The sequence below is a fragment of the Talpa europaea genome, assembly GCF_964194135.1.
Source record: "Talpa europaea genome assembly, chromosome: 3".
In the NCBI taxonomy this organism is placed as follows: Eukaryota; Metazoa; Chordata; class Mammalia; order Eulipotyphla; family Talpidae; genus Talpa; species Talpa europaea.
Genome location: NC_140069.1, coordinates 19,482,664 through 19,501,984, shown reverse-complemented (window position 1 = coordinate 19,501,984; position 19,321 = coordinate 19,482,664). Strand labels below are relative to the sequence as shown.

General features: G+C 33.4%; 1 protein-coding gene across 1 annotated transcript in view; it reads right to left on the bottom strand.

Annotated features, from left to right (window-relative positions):
- The window catches only part of CSMD3 (CUB and Sushi multiple domains 3), a gene marked incomplete at both ends in the record, with an annotated part of 827,299 nt that overhangs the window by 307,127 nt on the left and 500,851 nt on the right, over positions 1 to 19,321 (bottom strand). The window contains 2 exons of the mRNA XM_084229760.1: positions 1,630 to 1,956; positions 6,061 to 6,243. Coding sequence (XP_084085886.1) covers positions 1,630 to 1,956; positions 6,061 to 6,243 — 510 coding nt within the window. The remainder of the gene's footprint in view (positions 1 to 1,629; positions 1,957 to 6,060; positions 6,244 to 19,321) is intronic.

Below are 19,321 nucleotides of genomic sequence, written 5' to 3'. Positions count from 1 at the left end.
TTAGAGGTGTCATTAACTTCTTTAACATTTAGAATGGCCTGATAAAAGAAGTAGTATTGCCATTTATTCCAAAGAGTAATGTGAGCTTCAGAAAAGTTAAGTAGCTTGCCCCAGGTCATAGATACTAGCGAAATATATTTCCTGGTATGGCTTTTAATTTTTTCTCAACCACCTATTGTATGTTGGGTTATTTGTTTCATGTCACTCATGAGAATGTGAGTTCTCAAGTTCAGGACTACTATCATATTTTACCTTGTCTGTTATGGTGTATATTTAGCATAGTCCCAGAGAATAGCTTATTTTAATATTTCATGGATTATAGATTGCATGTGCCCTACAAATTTTTCTCTTTATTCATCTGGATGACCAAATAAGTAGAACACACCTTTCAAATTAGCATAATGTAAATGAAGAATACTAAATGTAACAAAATCTAAATGCATAAAACATAATTTACGAAGCATTCAAAATTGTATTATATGAGTACATGCAGTTATTTAATTTGCTTTCATTAAGCAACACTTTGATGTTCGTAAATTGTATACTTTTATTATTCATTCTCAGATTTAAATTAAACAGTGCAAAAGAATATTAAGGTAAATCCTAAAATATATAAAACATATTTTGTAAGGATACTTATTTCTAATCATTATGTTCTGGTGTTTTTGAAAAACCTCAATTTTGATTAAAACAAGTTTTTCCTATATACAATGGCTGACATTTTTTCAGAACCAAAGATTTCAGTAGCATGCATTACATATAAGAATTATAAGAATTTAATATACTAAAGGAAGAATGAAAAAGCATATTTGCATAATACCCTGTAGTTACCATAAACATTAAAGCTAAAATATTATATATTCAGGGAAAAATAAAAATTGTACATAGAAAAATGCATGAATGCATTTATCTTTACACTATATATATATATATACATATATATAACATTTTGAAAAGGATATTCAGATAAAGCAGCCATTTTATATATTAAGTCTCTCTGACACATGTCACAGCTAATTTAATTTTATTGATGTGCAATTAATTATAGACAACTTACTATGGACAATATACACCACTAGTGTCACTTTGAAAAGACAATAAGCTAGTATATATTGGCTAATATAATAATAACATTTGAGACATATTTCTTTAACATAAGGCCTGCACAAACTAAGCAAAAAGACACAATAGGGGATATAACATGGCTGGAAATCGGGACTAAATGTCAATCCCTGGAACAATTATGCATCACATTTGTTCAAGTTTTCTTATCTATAGAACAAGAAAGCAGTTCATAAGAATCCATTCTAGGGCCTCCCCAATGGTGCAGCGGTTGAGCACTGGTTGTGAAGCTGCCTGCAGCCTCTGCAGCACTGGTTCTATCCCCTGCCACCAGGTGAGGGTCCCCCATGGCGTGCAGACCTTTCCTGCCGCCCGCTGCTCCCCTCAGCAGTGTACTTCGGTCCTTCTGCCTGCTCTGCTCCCCGCTCTGGCTCTGGTGAATTCTCTCACCCTCCCACACTTCTGACTGTATCCAGTGCTTGTATAAATAAATAAAGAAATCTTTTTTTTTTTAAAAGAATCCATTCTAACTCTAATTTGGTGAAATATAGGGAAAAATAGACTTACTGTTATAAGTGATGTTGAAGCCACGTCCTGACATTGAGTGGTCAGCTTGGAATTCCAACCTCAGGATATGACTATTACTAGTAAGATGGGAAGGCACCTCAGCTCCAGTAAAGGTTCCAAGAATGGGGGAGTCTGGAGAGTCCCCATCTTTAACAGCAAGGAAGTCAAATTGGGATTCCAGATCAAAATCATTGAAAGAAAGATGTATCCGACTCCCTGGATCAGAAATTATTGTCCAGATGCAATTTAAATTATTTCCATATCCTTCTGGGTAATCAGGAGAAAGGACTGTTCCCATTGGTGCAGTAAAGTTAGAGAGGCAAGGAACTGTTAAAATAGGAAGATTATGAAATACAATAAATGTTCGAAAGTAATATTTCATTTTATTTTGTCATATAATAATCAACTGAAAAAATAATGTAAATAATCTTACAAAACAGGGAAATTTATACCACTTAAAATAGTATTTAAAGTGGTAACCAGTATCTTGGATGGCTGTATGCTCACATATGCACATACATGTAATTGGAGTTAATAGCAATTATTTTGACATTTATCATGTTCATGTGAGATTTCTGTGCAGTTTTCGTCTCTGTACTTGAAAAAGAATGTTGCAAAAATATACCTAGATTTCCATAGAAAGCAATGATGTTTATGAAATGAATAGAGACAAAAAATATCACGTAGGCAGTAACAGAACTGGGATGATGTAGCCCAGAGAAAATGGGACGTGAGGCAATGTAGATTCATTCCAACATGACCATGGATGCTCTAATAGTTTAGTTTATAACACAGATATGGAAATGAATGAGCTTTTATAATAGCCATTGCTAGTGACTAATGTTGGGGTGGGTGGAACAACGAAAGAGCTCTCACAGCATTCTAAGATGAAGATATTTTTCCCTTTAGTAGTCTTTTGAACTTTTAAAAACATCTGATTTAAAGATTCACATAGAGCATTTAGAAAGCAAAGATACAAGAAACAGAAAAGAAAATGATCACATAGAGAAAAGAAAATGGTTATAGATCAAATAATGATGTATATTTTCTTCCAGTGTTTTTATTATATATATTAATTAATATTGAATTCATATAATTCTGCAACAAATTTTATTGTTATAGAGTATGAACCTTAAGCCTCAAAATATTTTGTGAAATTTCTGCCTAAAAAAGCAGTATTACTCACACTGAAATGTAGCACAAATATATTAGGAAGTATAACACTCCTGTCAACGTAAAATACCGACATCATTTTACTTACTTGATAAAAAGCTGACATCATTTTAATTTGTACTTCTTTGGATACTAGTTATAGTTGAAGATTTCTCATCAGTTCATCAGACATTTATATTATCTCTCTTTATGGCATTTTCTGCTTATGAATTCTGATCATTTAAGATTATGAATTCTTAGTTCATAACATCCATACAATTGTTTCCCATTGTTTGGTTACTTTGTTAATGATATTTTAGCATGGGTGATTTGTTTTAATTTGAATATTAAAAGTAAACACCTCTTTTTAATATTTTTACATTGCTTGTGGACTCAGATCTTTTATTAGCATTCAGAAATCTGACCCAAAACTATGTACCTTTCCACAGAGATATGGAGGTGAAGAGATAACTTCATCTCTCTCTCTCTCTCTCTCTCTCTATATATATATATATATATATGTGTGTGTGTGTGTGTGTGTGTGTGTGTGTATACTTGACTATGCATTCATATCATTTACTTTTATATATAATTTATAATTCTAAATTGTGTTTTCTCTATGAAATAATGTTAGGACTTAAAAACAGGACTTGCAAACTGACAGTTACTTGGGCTGCTTCCAGGCTGCAAATGTGTTTGGTTTGATTTAATACCGCCCAACAATTTAGAATCACATTTTAAAATCCTGTTTTATATCTGATGGGGAAAAATAATCTGAAGTCCTAAGTCTTTTGAAAAATGAATGTACTCTAGTTTTCTACCACTTCTATAATTGGTGGACTAAGTACTTAGTCATATTTGTTCTTCACACTTTTACCTTCCTTCATCTTGGAATCATCTAATTTCTATAAACTGGACTTAAATTAAGAGTCAGAAATTTTGTTTTGTGAAGTGACAGATTATAAATGTTTTTGCTTTGAAAATCACACGGTCTCTTTTGCAACTATTTAACTTTGCTGCTATATATATAGCAGGAAAGCTACCTTAAACAATAGGTAAATGAAAATATATGGTTAAGATTCAATAATACTTCATTTATAAATGTAGGCTCCTAGCTAGATATGGCCCATTTTGCCAAAGCCTGATCTAAATCATCCCCGCTGGGGACAAGGTCATCCAAATCCACCACACTAATCTCTCCTATCAGATAGGTAGATATCTAAGTGATGCTTTAAATCCTTGTTTATATCAGATGCATTTTTTTCTTAACTTCTTTTGACCCTTATATTCTGTAAGGACCAAGTTAATTTTATGGTGACAACTTAATAATATGCTTTAGTATCCATGTAATAACTTCACTTTACAAAATAATCACCTTCTCTTCCCTGTTTTTTACCTAGCTATATGTAAACACAATAGGTCAAGTACAAAAATAAATTGTGTTAGAATTTTGATTCAAATTTCAAAGCAATGTAACTCAGATATTTACTATAACGTTTCAGGAACACGACATCTATTATCTTGTTCTAATAAAGTACCCTTTTCTCAGTAAGTCTTACAATTTTATTTCTATGTTCTATTTGGATTTACTTAATGATCATTTCTACATATTTAATTAATTTTGTTGAATGAATTGTCTTTCAATAACATTTTCATATTTACTAGTTGCTATATAAAGAAACTCAATTGTTACATATTTATCACATATCAAGATGAAAGATTTCTTTTTAAAATAGTAAGTGTTCTTGAAATTTACAAGACTTTTTCTTAAATTTTAGTTTGTCATCATTATTTTAAATACTTTTACTAAGTGAATTTTGGTATGTATTAAAATACATTTTTAAGATTTTCACTGGCTGTGACATATTACATTGATAGATTATTCATATAAAAATTGTCTCTTTGGAAAAATACCTACAACTAAGGATTTTCAAGTATTTTGACATATTACTAAGCTTTAGGCAACGCTAACAGAATCAAATCAAACTCTCCTAATGTTTTCTTATCTCATAACAAGAACTTCACAAGGTGATGTTGGTAAGGGATGAAAATGGACCTTAAAATGAAAGGGTTCTATGAAGAAGATCTGTACACCCTTCCTCTGCTAGATTTTTATAAAAGCAAGCAAAATACTTTTTAATTAGGGAAATTTCTGCCACAGTCTATAAATACCCCTTTGCTGAAATGAAGGATCATCCATATGTATCTAAAATAGTATAAGAAGCAATAATGCTTACTTGCAATTTCCTACATTCTTCTCTATGCAACATATACATTAGAAAATTACCTCTAGTCATTTTAGAAGTTCTGTTACTTCTTTACAATTGCTAAATAATTTAAAAAGCATTAAAAATCAAAAAATGTCCAATAAAGCAAAAATGTATATTTTGCAGCATATAGTCATAGAAAATGTAGGCCTTCAAATAATGTTTTATTTTTAAACAGTTTAATAGTAAAATTTGTGCCAATACCTAAGGGATTTCACAAATGAAAAGCATTATCATTATAAGATGGACACAGATGAAAAGTCATATTCGAAAATCAGAATTATTTTTTGCTGTCATGATTATGGCTTATATGCTATAATCTGTAACTATTCAAAGTTAAATTGTAAATTTTTAATATTGTGATCATATCTGCTAAATTGTATTTTTTAGTATTGAAGACAGTATTTAATTGAACTTAAAAGTGCATCACTGATAATAAAACTTATATTTTTGTTGTAGTTAAAATGGAATGCTTTAATGTAATCAGAGAAATAGATTAATTTAAGCATATTGTATACTATAAACATTAATGAATTTTATTATGTGCAATAAAAATACATGACACTTAAGCATGCTTTAGTGTGAGCATCTACAAGCAAAATAAGTTAATGCATTATACATAGAAATAGTCTTTAAATATTTTAAGTGTTTTTCATTGCAAATAAGCAAATACTATGTAGTTAAAATAAATGATTCTATTAGAATTAGCTGAAATGTATAATTTCCATTAAAAGTATGCTAACTATAAAGTATAAAATGCCACCAATAAAGTATTATGAAAACACGTGTAATATATATTTTGTGATTACCAAGTGAACTATGCTAACTTTATTTAAATCTGTAATGAAATTTATAATTTGGCATAAGCACACTTGTTAAAGATAGTATCACAAAGTGCTACTCCTTCAAAAATAATTACACGGTTCCAGTTCTTTGCAATTAATTACAAAAGCAATTATATGCAAGGACAGGGTAACATATGCTATCTGGAAGCAAAGCATTTGGTACTCACAGATACAGATGGGTATGTTTGCAGACCATTGGTTATTCTCTTGACAAACAATGGATTTCTCTCCAATTAATTCAAACCCAAACTGGCATTCAAACCTTAAAACATCACGATTGGAAAATCCATCCCCTTCTCTAATTCCATATAAAGGTGTACCAGGATCACCACAACTTTCTTTTTCAATTTCTGCAAAAATAGGGATAAAAGTCATTTTCTGAAGGTTTGAGGCATATCATAGCCATAAAACAGTTCGGTAGAGGAACACTCTCTAGACCCAAAGTATTTTGAGCAAAAGATGAATATGTCTGTAATCTTATTTATTTTTTCTTTTGTTACACTGCAGAGACGATTTGATGAAATAAACTTTAGGGGGAAAATTGGTATATTTCTCTCATTTCACAGAAGGAAATGTAAGATCATCAAAGCTTATTTGGTTGGGCCTAACAGAACAATTATTGCCAAGATGCAGATTTTCTGTTGTACTACATACACACATAGACACACATGTATCAGCATAAGTATTTTCTTTAAATGTCAAAGACTTCTTATTCCTGCAATCAGTGTTAATACACTAAAATCTTTAGATTGCAACCAGAAAATAAGATAGGATTTTCTCCCTCTGTGCTCCAACAACAATGGGTGCATACCTTTCCTGCAGGAGCTAACATTCTCTCTGGTACTTGGTTACATTTCTTCTCCATCTTGATACCCAAAATAATTGTTAGGGAAGACATTGATTTTGCATTCCAAATTATTCAGCTATGTAACTTAATGATTTTTTTAAATTAAATTTAAGGAGATTGATGAAAATTCTCTTAGCGGCACATTAAAAACACCTATGTTGGTGTTTACCTTCAAAGAAACTCCAAATATTTAGGCTCTCCATTGTGAGCTATGAATGTCAGTAGTAAATTATTGTGGTAGTTATTTTTAGTTCTCAAGTCACATAAAATCACATTAATTCAATTCTCCTCAAAAAACAGCAAACAATTTGAAAATTTGGGGCTTCCCTAGTTGCCTAAGGGTTAAATCTCAGCACTATCACCTCTGACCTGAGTTCAATCCCCAATCAGCAAGCTAACCCACATATGGCACAGAAGATCTATTTGTCCCTCCCACTGCTCCCCTTAGCAGTGTATTCCAGTAGATCTGTCTGTTCTGCTCCCCTCTCTGTCTCTTGTGAATCCTTTCACTCCCCCCATACCTCTGGCCTACACCTCAGTTCTTCTAAAAAATAAATAAGGATTTGAAAACATAAATTAAAAAAATATATATTAAATAAAGTTAAGGCCTCTCTAAATACACTAAATATCACATATTCCTCATTCTTTTGTAATCTACCAGCACCAATTTGGTGTGGTTTTCTTTCTACCGTGCTTTTATAATTATACAGATACATATAATATACAACATTATATAAAATTTTGTATTTATGTAATTATAAAGATCCTCTTTACAAAAACAATGTAATATGATCTCATATATGTGTTATACTTATGTCGTATTATATTGCCAATGTCAAATACATTCAATTTACTGCTTTTGTTAAATTGAAATTATTCATGCTCTTAATTCTTTGGTCTATTGTCTATGACAATTTCTAAAATAACTGTTTAATTATAAACCAAGTGTGAATTTTATCACATTTCCTTATAGTTGAATCAAGTTCACATCATATATTTTAAACCATTATTCATTCAATTTATTCAATAAACATTACTTGAGTACCTATGATGAGCCAGACTCTGTTCTAGGTATGTGGAATAGATAAATGAATAAATATAGACTCCTATAGTGATATTCCATTCAAAGTTAACAAATAGTAAATAATATTTTAAAATATTAACTATTTTAATATTTAAGTTAACACATAGTAAATAATATTTTACAAAATTAAAATAATATTATTTTAGAAGGTAACTCATGGGGAGACTAAAGTGTTAGGTGATGGTAGGATGACACTGTTGGTGAGTTAAAAAAATGTTATTACTTATATATATTCTTATCAGAGTTGTTTCTGTTATTAAAGTAATAGTTTCTTCATTTAGAAATGTCTTTATTTTGCCCTTACTATTAAAGGATAGGTGTTGACCATAGAATTTTAATTCAAAATGATTTTCTGGCAAATTTTATTTTATTTTATTTTATTTTTAAAAAAAATATTTATTTATTTATACAAGCACTGGATACAGTCAGAAGCACGGGAGGGTGAGAGAATTCACCAGAGCCAGAGCAAGGAACAGAACAGGCAGACCGACTAAATACACTGCTGAGGGGAGCAGCGAGCGCTGCAAGAGAGGTCTGTCGCACCATGTGGAACCCTCGGCGAGCAGGGGATAGAACTGGCGCTGCAGAGGCTGCGGGCAGCTTCGCAGCCCAGTGCTCAACCGCTGCAACACCAGAGGAGGCCCTGGCAAATTTTAAATATACTTTTCTCTGGTATTTTATCCATAGTTTTCCTGAAGAGAAATACAAAACCAAACTGATTTGAATTCATTTGTAATTATCTGTTCTCTGCTCCCTTTCTTCCCTTGCCATGAATGTTAGCATTCTTTTTTAAACTTGCAGTTTTTAAATGTCACTATATTCTACCTAGGAATTGTTTTCTAATCTATTTTTTTAACTTGGTGTTTGATAAATTTCTTCAGTCAATTAATTGACTATTTTTCAGTTCTAGAAAATTGTTATAATTATTTCTCTTATTTTTTTTTTTTTTTTACAGGTTTTCATTTCTCTGGAACTCCTTTACATCTAATGTTAGAATTTGGGGGTTTCACCTTTCTGTTGCCTAACTTTTGAAGTCTGTATTAAAAAATGCTCTGTTCTGCATTTTAGAACAATTGTGTGTGTGTGTGTGTGTGTGTATTATAAATTCCAATTTACTAATTGTACAGTTTTATCTAATCCAAATTCAACCTATATACTAAAAATTACATTGTCATTTCTTGAACAATGATTGATATTTCTTGTAGTTTCATAACATCCTATAATTTATTCATGGATATAATTTTCCTCTGCAATTTCATGAGGATATCTGACACAATTATCTATAATCATTCAGATGCATTAACTGTTAATTAATCATTAACTCTGTTTCCTAGGTTATAAGCAGAAGTGTATTTAGTAAAGTTCCTTTTAAAGTAGAATATTTGAAAATATATTTGTTCATAATGGTTGCTAAGCTAATGATAAAAAGGTTCAGGAATAAATAGCTTAGAGGTGGGCCTCCCTGGTGACACAAGGGGTTACATCTCAGCACAATTTAGCAATCTGCATCGACTGCAGCACCAGTTCTATCCCTGGCCAGGGAAGTAACCCACATGCAGCAGCAGACCTCTCCTGTCTCCCCGCTGCTCCCCTCAGCAGTGTATTTCAGTCAATCCACCTGTTCTGCTCTCCACTCTGTCTCTGGTGAATTCTCTCAACCACCCTGCAGCTCTGGCCTACACCCCAGCTCTTATATTTGTTGTTTTACTGAGCAAGTTGTCAAATAAATATTACTTGTCTGCTTCTCTATTAACTATGCAAGTTTCATACTCCCATCTTCACCTTCAACTTTGCCCACATTGAGTCTTGTTTGTTCCAGTATAAGAATCTCTTTGTACTTCTGAATTCAAATTCTTCCCTCTTTGACCTGTGAAGATCACTTTTATGGTCTTCATTCTGAATTGGAGAGCCCTCTCTCTTGATAACTTCAATGAACTCTCCTTTTATGTTTTGGCATTTGACTTGTTAGCTGAAATATTTTCTCTGTGTTAATCCTCAGAATATCAGTGGCATCTTCCCTGAAAGGTATGACTCTGATGCACAATGGCTTCCTATGCAGAAGCTATAGAAATAACTTTCAAGATAGCATTAGTCTGTAAAATTCTCAGCTTACTTCTGTGATCTAGCTTTGTGATCTATCTTTATATGTTTATTTTTACTTTTTTTTTTAATCTTAGGAGTTCCCTACTGTCTCATAGCAACTGAATTTTTCTCTTTCCATTCTTAAGGATTTATGTTTGTTTATTTTTCATATTTTCTATCATCTTTGTGTTAGATTAGTACTGATAGTAGGTACTTACTCTATTATTTTGATTTTTCTTTTGCACCTTTAATAGTGCATTCTTTAAAATCAAGGACATATTTTCAAATAAAGGTGTGATTTTGAAGCTGCAATATTTCTAACTTAGACTAAAAAAGCAGTGAGTAAAATAAACATATACATTACTGCCTTTGCAATTCTTTTCTACTCAGTGGGCAAAAATGATACCTGAACAAATAATTAGTATGCAACAATTGAGTGCTATAATAGAAATGTGCACAAATAATAAATATTAATAATAGTTGTGTCATTTAGTGAGCACTGAAACTATATTAACACTGTGGAAACAGTTTTTAAGCATTAATTATGCAATATAATCTTCATACAAACCCTATGTAGGAATTATTGTTATTACCAGCTACAGATGAAAAAAACTGAAGGTCAGAGAAGTTAAGTAACATTACAGAGACTGAACATTTGGGCCCTTCCTCAAATTCATATATTGAAAAAGAATCCCCAATGCAATAGTATTGGAGTATACTCTTTGGGATATGGAACTCCCATTAACTGGATTAGTGCTTTACAAAAGAAACTGTAAAGAATTCCCTCCTCATCTCATCTGCCCTGTGATGACCCTGAATAAGACAGACATCTATGAATCAGGAAGGAAAATCTCACCAGACACTGAATATGTTGATGCTTTGATTTTGGACTTCCTTGTCACCAGACTGTAATGTAGTTTACAAACTACCTAATCTATAGCATTTGTGTTTTAACAACCCAAACAGATTATGACATTAACTGGGCCAATTTCACAAAATATGTGAAGAGCAAAATTCAGTGCTGTTTAAACCCAAAGTCTTAATCACCAAGTTATTGTGGAGGAATTTTCTTTAATTGCCCTTTTCTAAAATGTTTATTTTCTATTAATTATCAAAAACAAATTTAAGCACTAGGAATATAAAGACAAAAAATATGTGACTTTTGTCCTCAAATGAGGCACAAAGGGTAAATTACTAAAGTCCCTTGGAGTTAGAGTTTTAAAAATAGGTAAAGGCTTCACAGAAGATATGACCCTTGAGCTATTTTCAGAGTCACCTTCCCCAGTGACCAAACTGGGGAAGAGTAAGGAAGTAAAGGTATCCCAGGTGTAAGGAGAAGAGCAATATCAGGAAATATATGAGGACTTTCTGCTTTCCTTTCTACCTTAGACAATGGTTGGTTGGGGTTAGGAGGCTGTCTGACTTCTTTTGTGCTGCTATGGTATAATACTATAAATGATTCATAAACAACAGAAATTTGTTTTTCAGAGTCCTGAAAATTCTGGCATCTAGGAAGGCTCAATTCTTGATTCATAAGCAAACCATCTTATCACTGTGTTTTCACATGGTGGAAAAAGGAGGCAGCTCTCTGGGATCCCAATTCTATCCCTCAGGGGCACAGCAAAAGCAGTAGTAAGAGGAAAGCATGTTGGCTCACATCAAGAAAGCATATGACAGAGTTCAATATCCATTTATGGTAAAGGCCCTCGAAATTCTCAGAATAGAAGAAACATACCTTAAAATGATAAAAGCCATATATGACAAACCCACCGCTATTATTATTGTCAATGGTGAAAAGCTGAAAGCCTTTCCTTTAAGATCAGGAACAAGACAAGAATGTCCACTCTCACCACTGCTTTTCAATATAATACTGGGAGTTCTAGCCAGAGCAATAAGGTGGTGAAGGATCACACAACAAGTGTGGGCAATACTGACACTGTTTGCCTCCCAATGTGATGCACTGAGATAACTGGCCTTGTTTCGCAGATATTCCTGTCAAGAATGTGTGGCCTATGTCTGGACTTAAGGGATGATTGGAGAGACCCAGATTGAGAGACATATCGTGGAATGAAAGATGTGTACTATTTATAGCTGTCAAGGTCACGACAGACAGCAAAACTGAGGACTTAACCATATTGAAGAGAATGAAAGAGACATGACAAGTGAATACAGTGATGTTTCATGGATGAAGAAGGAAGAAAACAAAGATTTTTGGATCATTTGCAAAATCTGAAAGCTGTTGGTGAATTACCTAATAGTATTGTATCAAGGTTGATTTTTCTAATTTGAAGGGTTGTTTTGTGGTTATATAAGGGAGATTATTATGAAGAAAGAAATTCAAACTGAGTATTTGGGAATGATGAGGCATTATATTTACAACTTGTTCTCAAGTGGCTTTGTGAGGTTTTAATATACAAATTCTTTGATAGTCTTCCTATTAAAAGATGGATTTGAGGTCTCTCGGATTATTGGTCAGCATTAGTGACTAGATTCTAGCTAATGTTATGTGGCAAAAGTGAGACTCACAACCACTTCTTTGGTTCCTCCCCCAACACTACCAGTTGCCTCAGGCTTTGCAGGTTAGATCACAAAGTGACCACCAACAAGTCACCTTGATCTTATCTATTGCAACAAAAACTATGGGAGCACCAGCATCCAGGCTTTATCCCACAGACATCATAGAAATCCTGATTTTCCTCAACAGCTAGAATACCATCTGGAATTGTAGAAAACTTAAGGACTGAGAGGAATGAACTTTGACCACTAATGTCAGGATGGGAAGGGAGCAAGTAGATAAATTGTTCATTCCTCCTTCCTCAAGACAGACGGTTCCAGAAAACAGTTGGTCCATATGCTCTACCTGACCAAACATTCAGCTGTGCTTTTTGTGAGGCTGTGGCCAGCTCAGTTATATTGAATAATATATCACTTTATATTTGATTCTTTATTATATCTTATTTTTCAATTTCCCTGTCCTACAATTTATTGCCTCTTCAATGACACATGCCTCTCCCCCCAATGCAACCAAATAAACTAAAAAAAAAAAAAAAAAAAAAAATTAACCCGTAAGTTTTGACTCAGCCTCTGTTTTGTAGGAGCCAGAGATAAAATAAGTGATTTATCACTGACAAACAATTAGTAGATAAGGAAAGGGATCCATTTGGAAATTCAAATGTTATCTCTAAGAAGATAAGAAAATCAGCTACCATTATTAAGTGACTGTTATTTGACAAGATGTTTGTTAATAGTATAACCATTTTAACTAATGTATTTCTTACTGCAACACTGTGTCACAAGTAATATTACAACTAATAATTTAAAAAATGAGGTTGTGAATGGCATACCAAGGTCAAATCAGAGTCTGCTCAATAACAATGCCCATACCACATTCTTTTCCACATTTCCAAACTGCTTGTGAGTAAAGATAGAAAGGATACTGTAAGAAAGGTACTGGACTAATTAAGGAAAAGAGACAGATTAATTTGATTGATTATTGGGAGGGAATAGATAGCAACATTGATTTAAAAGATGTTTCTGTCTCTCATGCTTAAATACACCATCTTAGCTCTGCAAGGCAAGGTAATTTTAGAACAATTCAGATCTCTTCAAATTCCTTATAACGGAAAGTCTTCATGACCTAAGCATTTCTTGTCTCTCCAGTCTCCTACCATTTTCTACAAGAGTCTGGCAGGTTGAGTCACTTGCCACCACCTTTCATTCGGATATGCTTTTAGACATGCTACCTTCTCTGACTGGAAAGAAGGCATGCTTCCCATGATGGGAAAATTCCTATGCATCTCTCTTGATCAATAATTCTATAGAGACTGATCTGATCTTGTGATGCGTTAGTTCCCCTTTATTTGTGCTTCTGTAGACTTTAGGCATATATTGGGCTACATGTTTTATAATTATTTATTTACCCATCTACCTCTTCCCATTAACTTATACTCACCTTTGCATTTGAAGTGTCTGTACACATGGTGGTAAACATTATAATTCATTTATGTGTCAGACCAAGTTCTAAGCATTTGTTATATTTAATCCTGGCATAACACTTGGAACCAAAGATATAAGTAACTTGCCTGAAGTCAAATTCTAAGTGGCAGAGGTGGCACCTAAACCGAGATGGTATAGTTTCAGAATATGAGTTCTTAAAAGCATAATTCCCTATCTCAAAGTCTAATATTCAAGAAATAATTGAGGAATATATAAAGAAGAACAGAAGGCAACACAGGATTAGTATACAAAAGTATGTGGTTATATTAGTCAACAAAATGAGCAATCAAAAATTCTCATAGTGATAGAAAGCTACATGTAGAAAATCATAGAATGATACATCCCATGTATACATTTTGAATAATTTAAATTTCATAGGTGTCTTATAATTGCAGGGTATGAGCACAGATATCATCTGTTTAACTATTGAGGTCCATTCTCTACCCTCTTCTGCCCTGCTTTTTTGCCCCCATAACTACCCCCAATTTATCCACTGATAGGAGGAAGTAAAATCTGATTCACATGGATCCATAACAGCCAGGCTACTGGGCTATACAATTTTCTGTGTGTGCAACAGGGGGTCAGGCACCTGGTGGCACTGACAGGAGACTTGGTGATCTGCCTGATCACTCTGCCTGATCATCATGGAATGGTTGCTTTGCCAAAGGCTAATCTTACATTACACTGTCCTCTGGATACAGTTGTTCTCTGAGTATAATGGTTATTATTCCTGAAGGTGATACTAGCTCCTTATGATCACCAGCCAGGAATACTATATAACCCCTTGTTAGTTTCCTTAAGTTCTGTCACACATACACAGTATAAAAGTCCCCTTTATTTCTTGCAGTGTTTCTGACTCATACAATATAACTTGCCACTGAAATCTCAGTGTAACACAAGAAGAATTTTGATAGTATTCCACTACTGCTTGATTTTATTATTTTATAATATTTTGTCTCTGAGAATATAAAAAGAAATGGAATTTCTTAACAAAAAAATGTGGACTGTAATGGTAGTCTGCTAAATATCTGTATCATTCACAACTACACTTGGAAAGAATAGAGTATCCAATCCCAGAGCCAGAGGTTGGCACCCATGGAGTAGCATCTGCTTCTGCTCTTTTTCTTCCCTGCTGTGGTGGCAAAGGAATCAGAAGCTGGGAAGAGCTGGTGAAATAAATAAAGATGGCAGGTCAGAGGAAATATAAGCAGAACATGCCAAAAGACTCTCCTGAAGTGAGTTGAGAATAAAATTAGAAATATAGGTTTAAATGGCAATGACTGAAATTTGTACAACGGGATTCTTTCAATACTTTTTCTTTTCTTTTTTTTTTTTTTTTTTGGTGACCAAGTAACTTTGATCCTTGATGCCTAAAGTAATAAACACTCATTTTAAATTCAATTGAATTTCCAGCCAAAGACTAACATCTGGCCTTAAAATGACATAGAAATTCTCATTGATCAATCTCTGACTTGACAACAGTTGACACTGTAATTCAAATACTTCACAGAGAAACTATGTAGGTTAAAATAAAGTGATCTGTAAAACTTGCAGTTTTGCTGATTCTTAATGTTAAGAAGTCTTTTGGGAATCTTATTAACTTAGCAACAGGGCTTTCAAAGGTTGAAAAATATAGAATCGTGTAGCTAAAAAAGATTTTGTGAGTTAAACCTGGTCTCACCTTTAAGCATCTTGGACAAATGAGACTGTAATCAACATTTGAAGAGCTTTTGAGAATAAATATGAAGAGATTTTGAGAAGTAAATTTATAACTTCCCAAAGTAATTAAAACCACATTTGCAATAATAAGTGCATAAAGAATTTTATATTCATGATAAATATTGATAATTAAAGAGTTTAAGATTAGATGTGATCATTTAATAAATCACAAAATTCTGAATGCTGGTAAACATACCCTGAGACAAGACTTTAAAAGTTTACCATTTCAAAGACAAAACTTGCAAGCTGTCCATAGATTTGAAGCAAACAGCAAGGGAAGGCGGCAAGGGCGAAGGGTCAAAAGAGGGGAGGTAAGAGTACCCGGGACTATGGTGACGCTTCACATTGCTATGATAGTGGGAGAACTACAAGGACTACACCTGAAAGGAAAACAATGATGTAATAAAATAAATAAATTATTTAAAAATAAAAATAAATAAATTTTTACCATTTCACATAGAGTGGTGTAGAAGAACATACCAACAGTTAAACCATATACTCTTGAGATTTAGCAAACAGAAGTATACCCAAAACAATTCCTAATTACATTTCACCTTAAAAAAATAATTATTGAACAGAGCTTCCCCTGGTGGCTCAGGCAGTTGAGCGCAGCACTGTGAAGCTGTCCGCAGCCTCAGCAGCACTGGTTCAGTCCCCGATGGCCAGCCAGCGAGGGTCCCACATGGTGCTGCAGACCTCTCCTGTCTCGCCCGCTGCTCCCTCAGCAGTGTATTTCGTCAGTCTGCCTGCTCTGTTCCCCGCTCTGGCTCTGGTGAATTCTCTCACCCTCCCGCGCTTCTGACTGTACCCAGTGCTTGTATAGATAGATAGACAGACAGACAGACAGATAGATAGATCTTTTAAAAAAAATATTGAACACTTTAATATATTTAATAGAAATAAAAATGTATTAAAATTCTATGAAAAGCAATGTGTTTTCCTTTATTTAATATATTATTTTGGAGTTGTATTTATCATGTATTGACATACTTTTGACCAACCATTTATAGCCGATCATCTCAGTACCCAGTTCTCAAATTAAGAAGATAACAGAGAAACCTATAGTAATGTCCAGAAATAAGCCATTGATAAAGCACTGTGATGATGCAGACCCGGCAAATACTCCATATATAGCAGTCACACTAATCTCATGTGAAATGAACAATATGTGATATAGAGTCAATTAAAGGGACATGACCCTATCCCCTTAGGAACTTACAGTCTCATAATGGAACAGCAAAGTGAAGGTACCAAGGAACATTCCTTTTTAGATGAAGACTCAACAATGTCTTGTTCACCTGCAACCTCACTTACCCTGTCTATTCTTTACACATTTTCCTTTCAAGTATCTTGAATGAAGGAACAAAGCAAAACATAGATTTTGGTCTAAATTTCTGTAGCTACCTGTTTAAAAGAGTTTGCAAGCAAAGATAGATCAATATTTTCTGAACTATAACAGCAATCAAAGTAAATGGATTTTTCTTTAGAAAGAACCATAACTGCTGGCAGCCTAACAGCAGTCATCAAAAACTTTTAAACATTATTGCTCTTTTGTACCTACCAGATGGTGAAAGGACTTATAATTATTTGAAGGTATATCTGTACAGCAGGTAAGAAGAATGAACTACTCTTAATATTAAAAAAAAAAAAAAACTCACACTGAGGAAAGCTGAAGCACAACAAATGAGCAAATGTGCCTTTTAAAATAACAATGTTGAGAAACTATTAGTCTTTATGGAATTAAGTCCTAGAACTATTCACATGATCATTTTCAATCTTCCAAACAGGTATGAACTCCCCTCCCATATGTGCTGAACTAGTCATTGCAGTAGAGGAGGAGGGTTCTAGACAAACTGAACTAGGTGTTTGGTCAAGGAGATAAACCTAGTAGACACTTAATCAGACATCTGAAGAACTGGTGATAGGTTTGGAAACAACAAATAAAATATAAGTCTTTGGAGCTAGTTTCTTCATATAACTTAGATTTCTGAGGCTACTGTGATAACAGCTTCTCCACACTTCTTGTCTATCAAGCTCCAGGGGCTCTGTGCCCAGTAAATCTCTATTCTCAGGAAAGGACACTATCTTATTCATCTATCTTTTACTTTAAACTTGAATAATCATTTCTTGCAAGTTATCTTCACTTTAACTCTTCTACATAGTAGAATGAGTGACTATGTACTTTAAAAGAATATCAAGTTGTATTAGAGATATGCTATTTAGAGGTTGTGAAGATCAGAAAAAATTAGTTTAGCATTATTCACTCAACAGCATAGTATACACACACAAAAAATATTCTAGTATTGCAAAGGTTCAAAAAATTGAATAAAGTATAGATTTTTGTATACAAAATATTTGCTGTACAATAGGGATACAAATAATTTTAATGTATGACAATATGTGCAAAATGTGGTGTTATTTATTCAAAGTGTTTAGCGATTCAGCATTGTTTTAGATATTCAAATTATTTTCAGATTGGATGTGGATGAGTGTAGGGGTGGTCACAGAACACTATCCCAAGAAGTTGAATTTCATATAGTTCCTAATAAAAGAGTAGAAATTTCAAACAGAGAAATTAGAAAACACTTTACAGAAGGACAGGAAGGCACAGCAGTGTTTGAATATGGGTAAACCATACAACTTGTCAGTGGAGAAGAAAATTTTAGCCACAAATTCATTAAAGAAAAATGCTGGTCTCAATCCACTAAAATTATTTAATGATTCACTAATCAATATTACTTTGATATTGAAAAGCAATAGTACACAGATTTTTCTCAGGCTTATTTGACCAGAGTGTTGTGTTCACAAAGCACCTCTGGGGACTTTTTTTCCACAAATTACCTTGAGAAGATTGCACATATTTGAGGAGGTACTATTGGAAGAATGGGGATGTGATTAAGAAACAAGGAATTCAGAATAAAGCCTTTTTAAAAAACAAAATGTATATAGTTTAAAGCATACTGATTTGGAAAGTATAGCACAGAGAAAGGGAAAAAATACTGAAATCAGGAAAAATAGTGTTTCATAAAATTCTAATTTTTTTCCTACAGCTTCTTTAAAGGTTGTTAAATTTTGCCTTACTTTCAAAGCAGCAATGCTGTTTTCTTTTCCTATTCTTTGATATTAAAATAGGACCATACATTGGGCAGCATATGTTTAAATGAAGAGAAAGCCCTGGTTAGGAGAAACTGAAGGGATAGTGTAAAGGCAAATGCAAATTTAAAAGAGGCTTAGCACTGTCAGTTGAAAATAGAAGAGATTTCCTCCTCTTTCTGTTTTTATTTTTTTATTAATTGTTTCATTATTTTGTAAGATTGATTTATTTATTTATGCATACAAGAACTGGGGGACAGACCAGTGGTGTTGGGGGTGAGAGGATCAGGAGGACTGACTGAAACACTGCTGAGGGGATCAGTGTGCGAGTCAGGAGAGGTCTGCTGCACCATGTAGGTAGCTCCCTAGCTGGGCTCCAACTGGTGCTGCAGTGGCTGTGGATAGCTTCTTAGGTTGTGTCTTAAACACTTGTGCCGCCAGTAAGGCCCAATTTTTTATTAATTATTTTAATTAGGATCTTCCCCATAAGTTAGTGACATTGTACGGTACAGAACTTTCACTTTAGAAAATTTGTAATATTTAGTTCTTTCTGTTGTTTTTAAAAGCTTCATTTGAAAAAAAAGCTAAAATAAATAAAGGTTTTGTT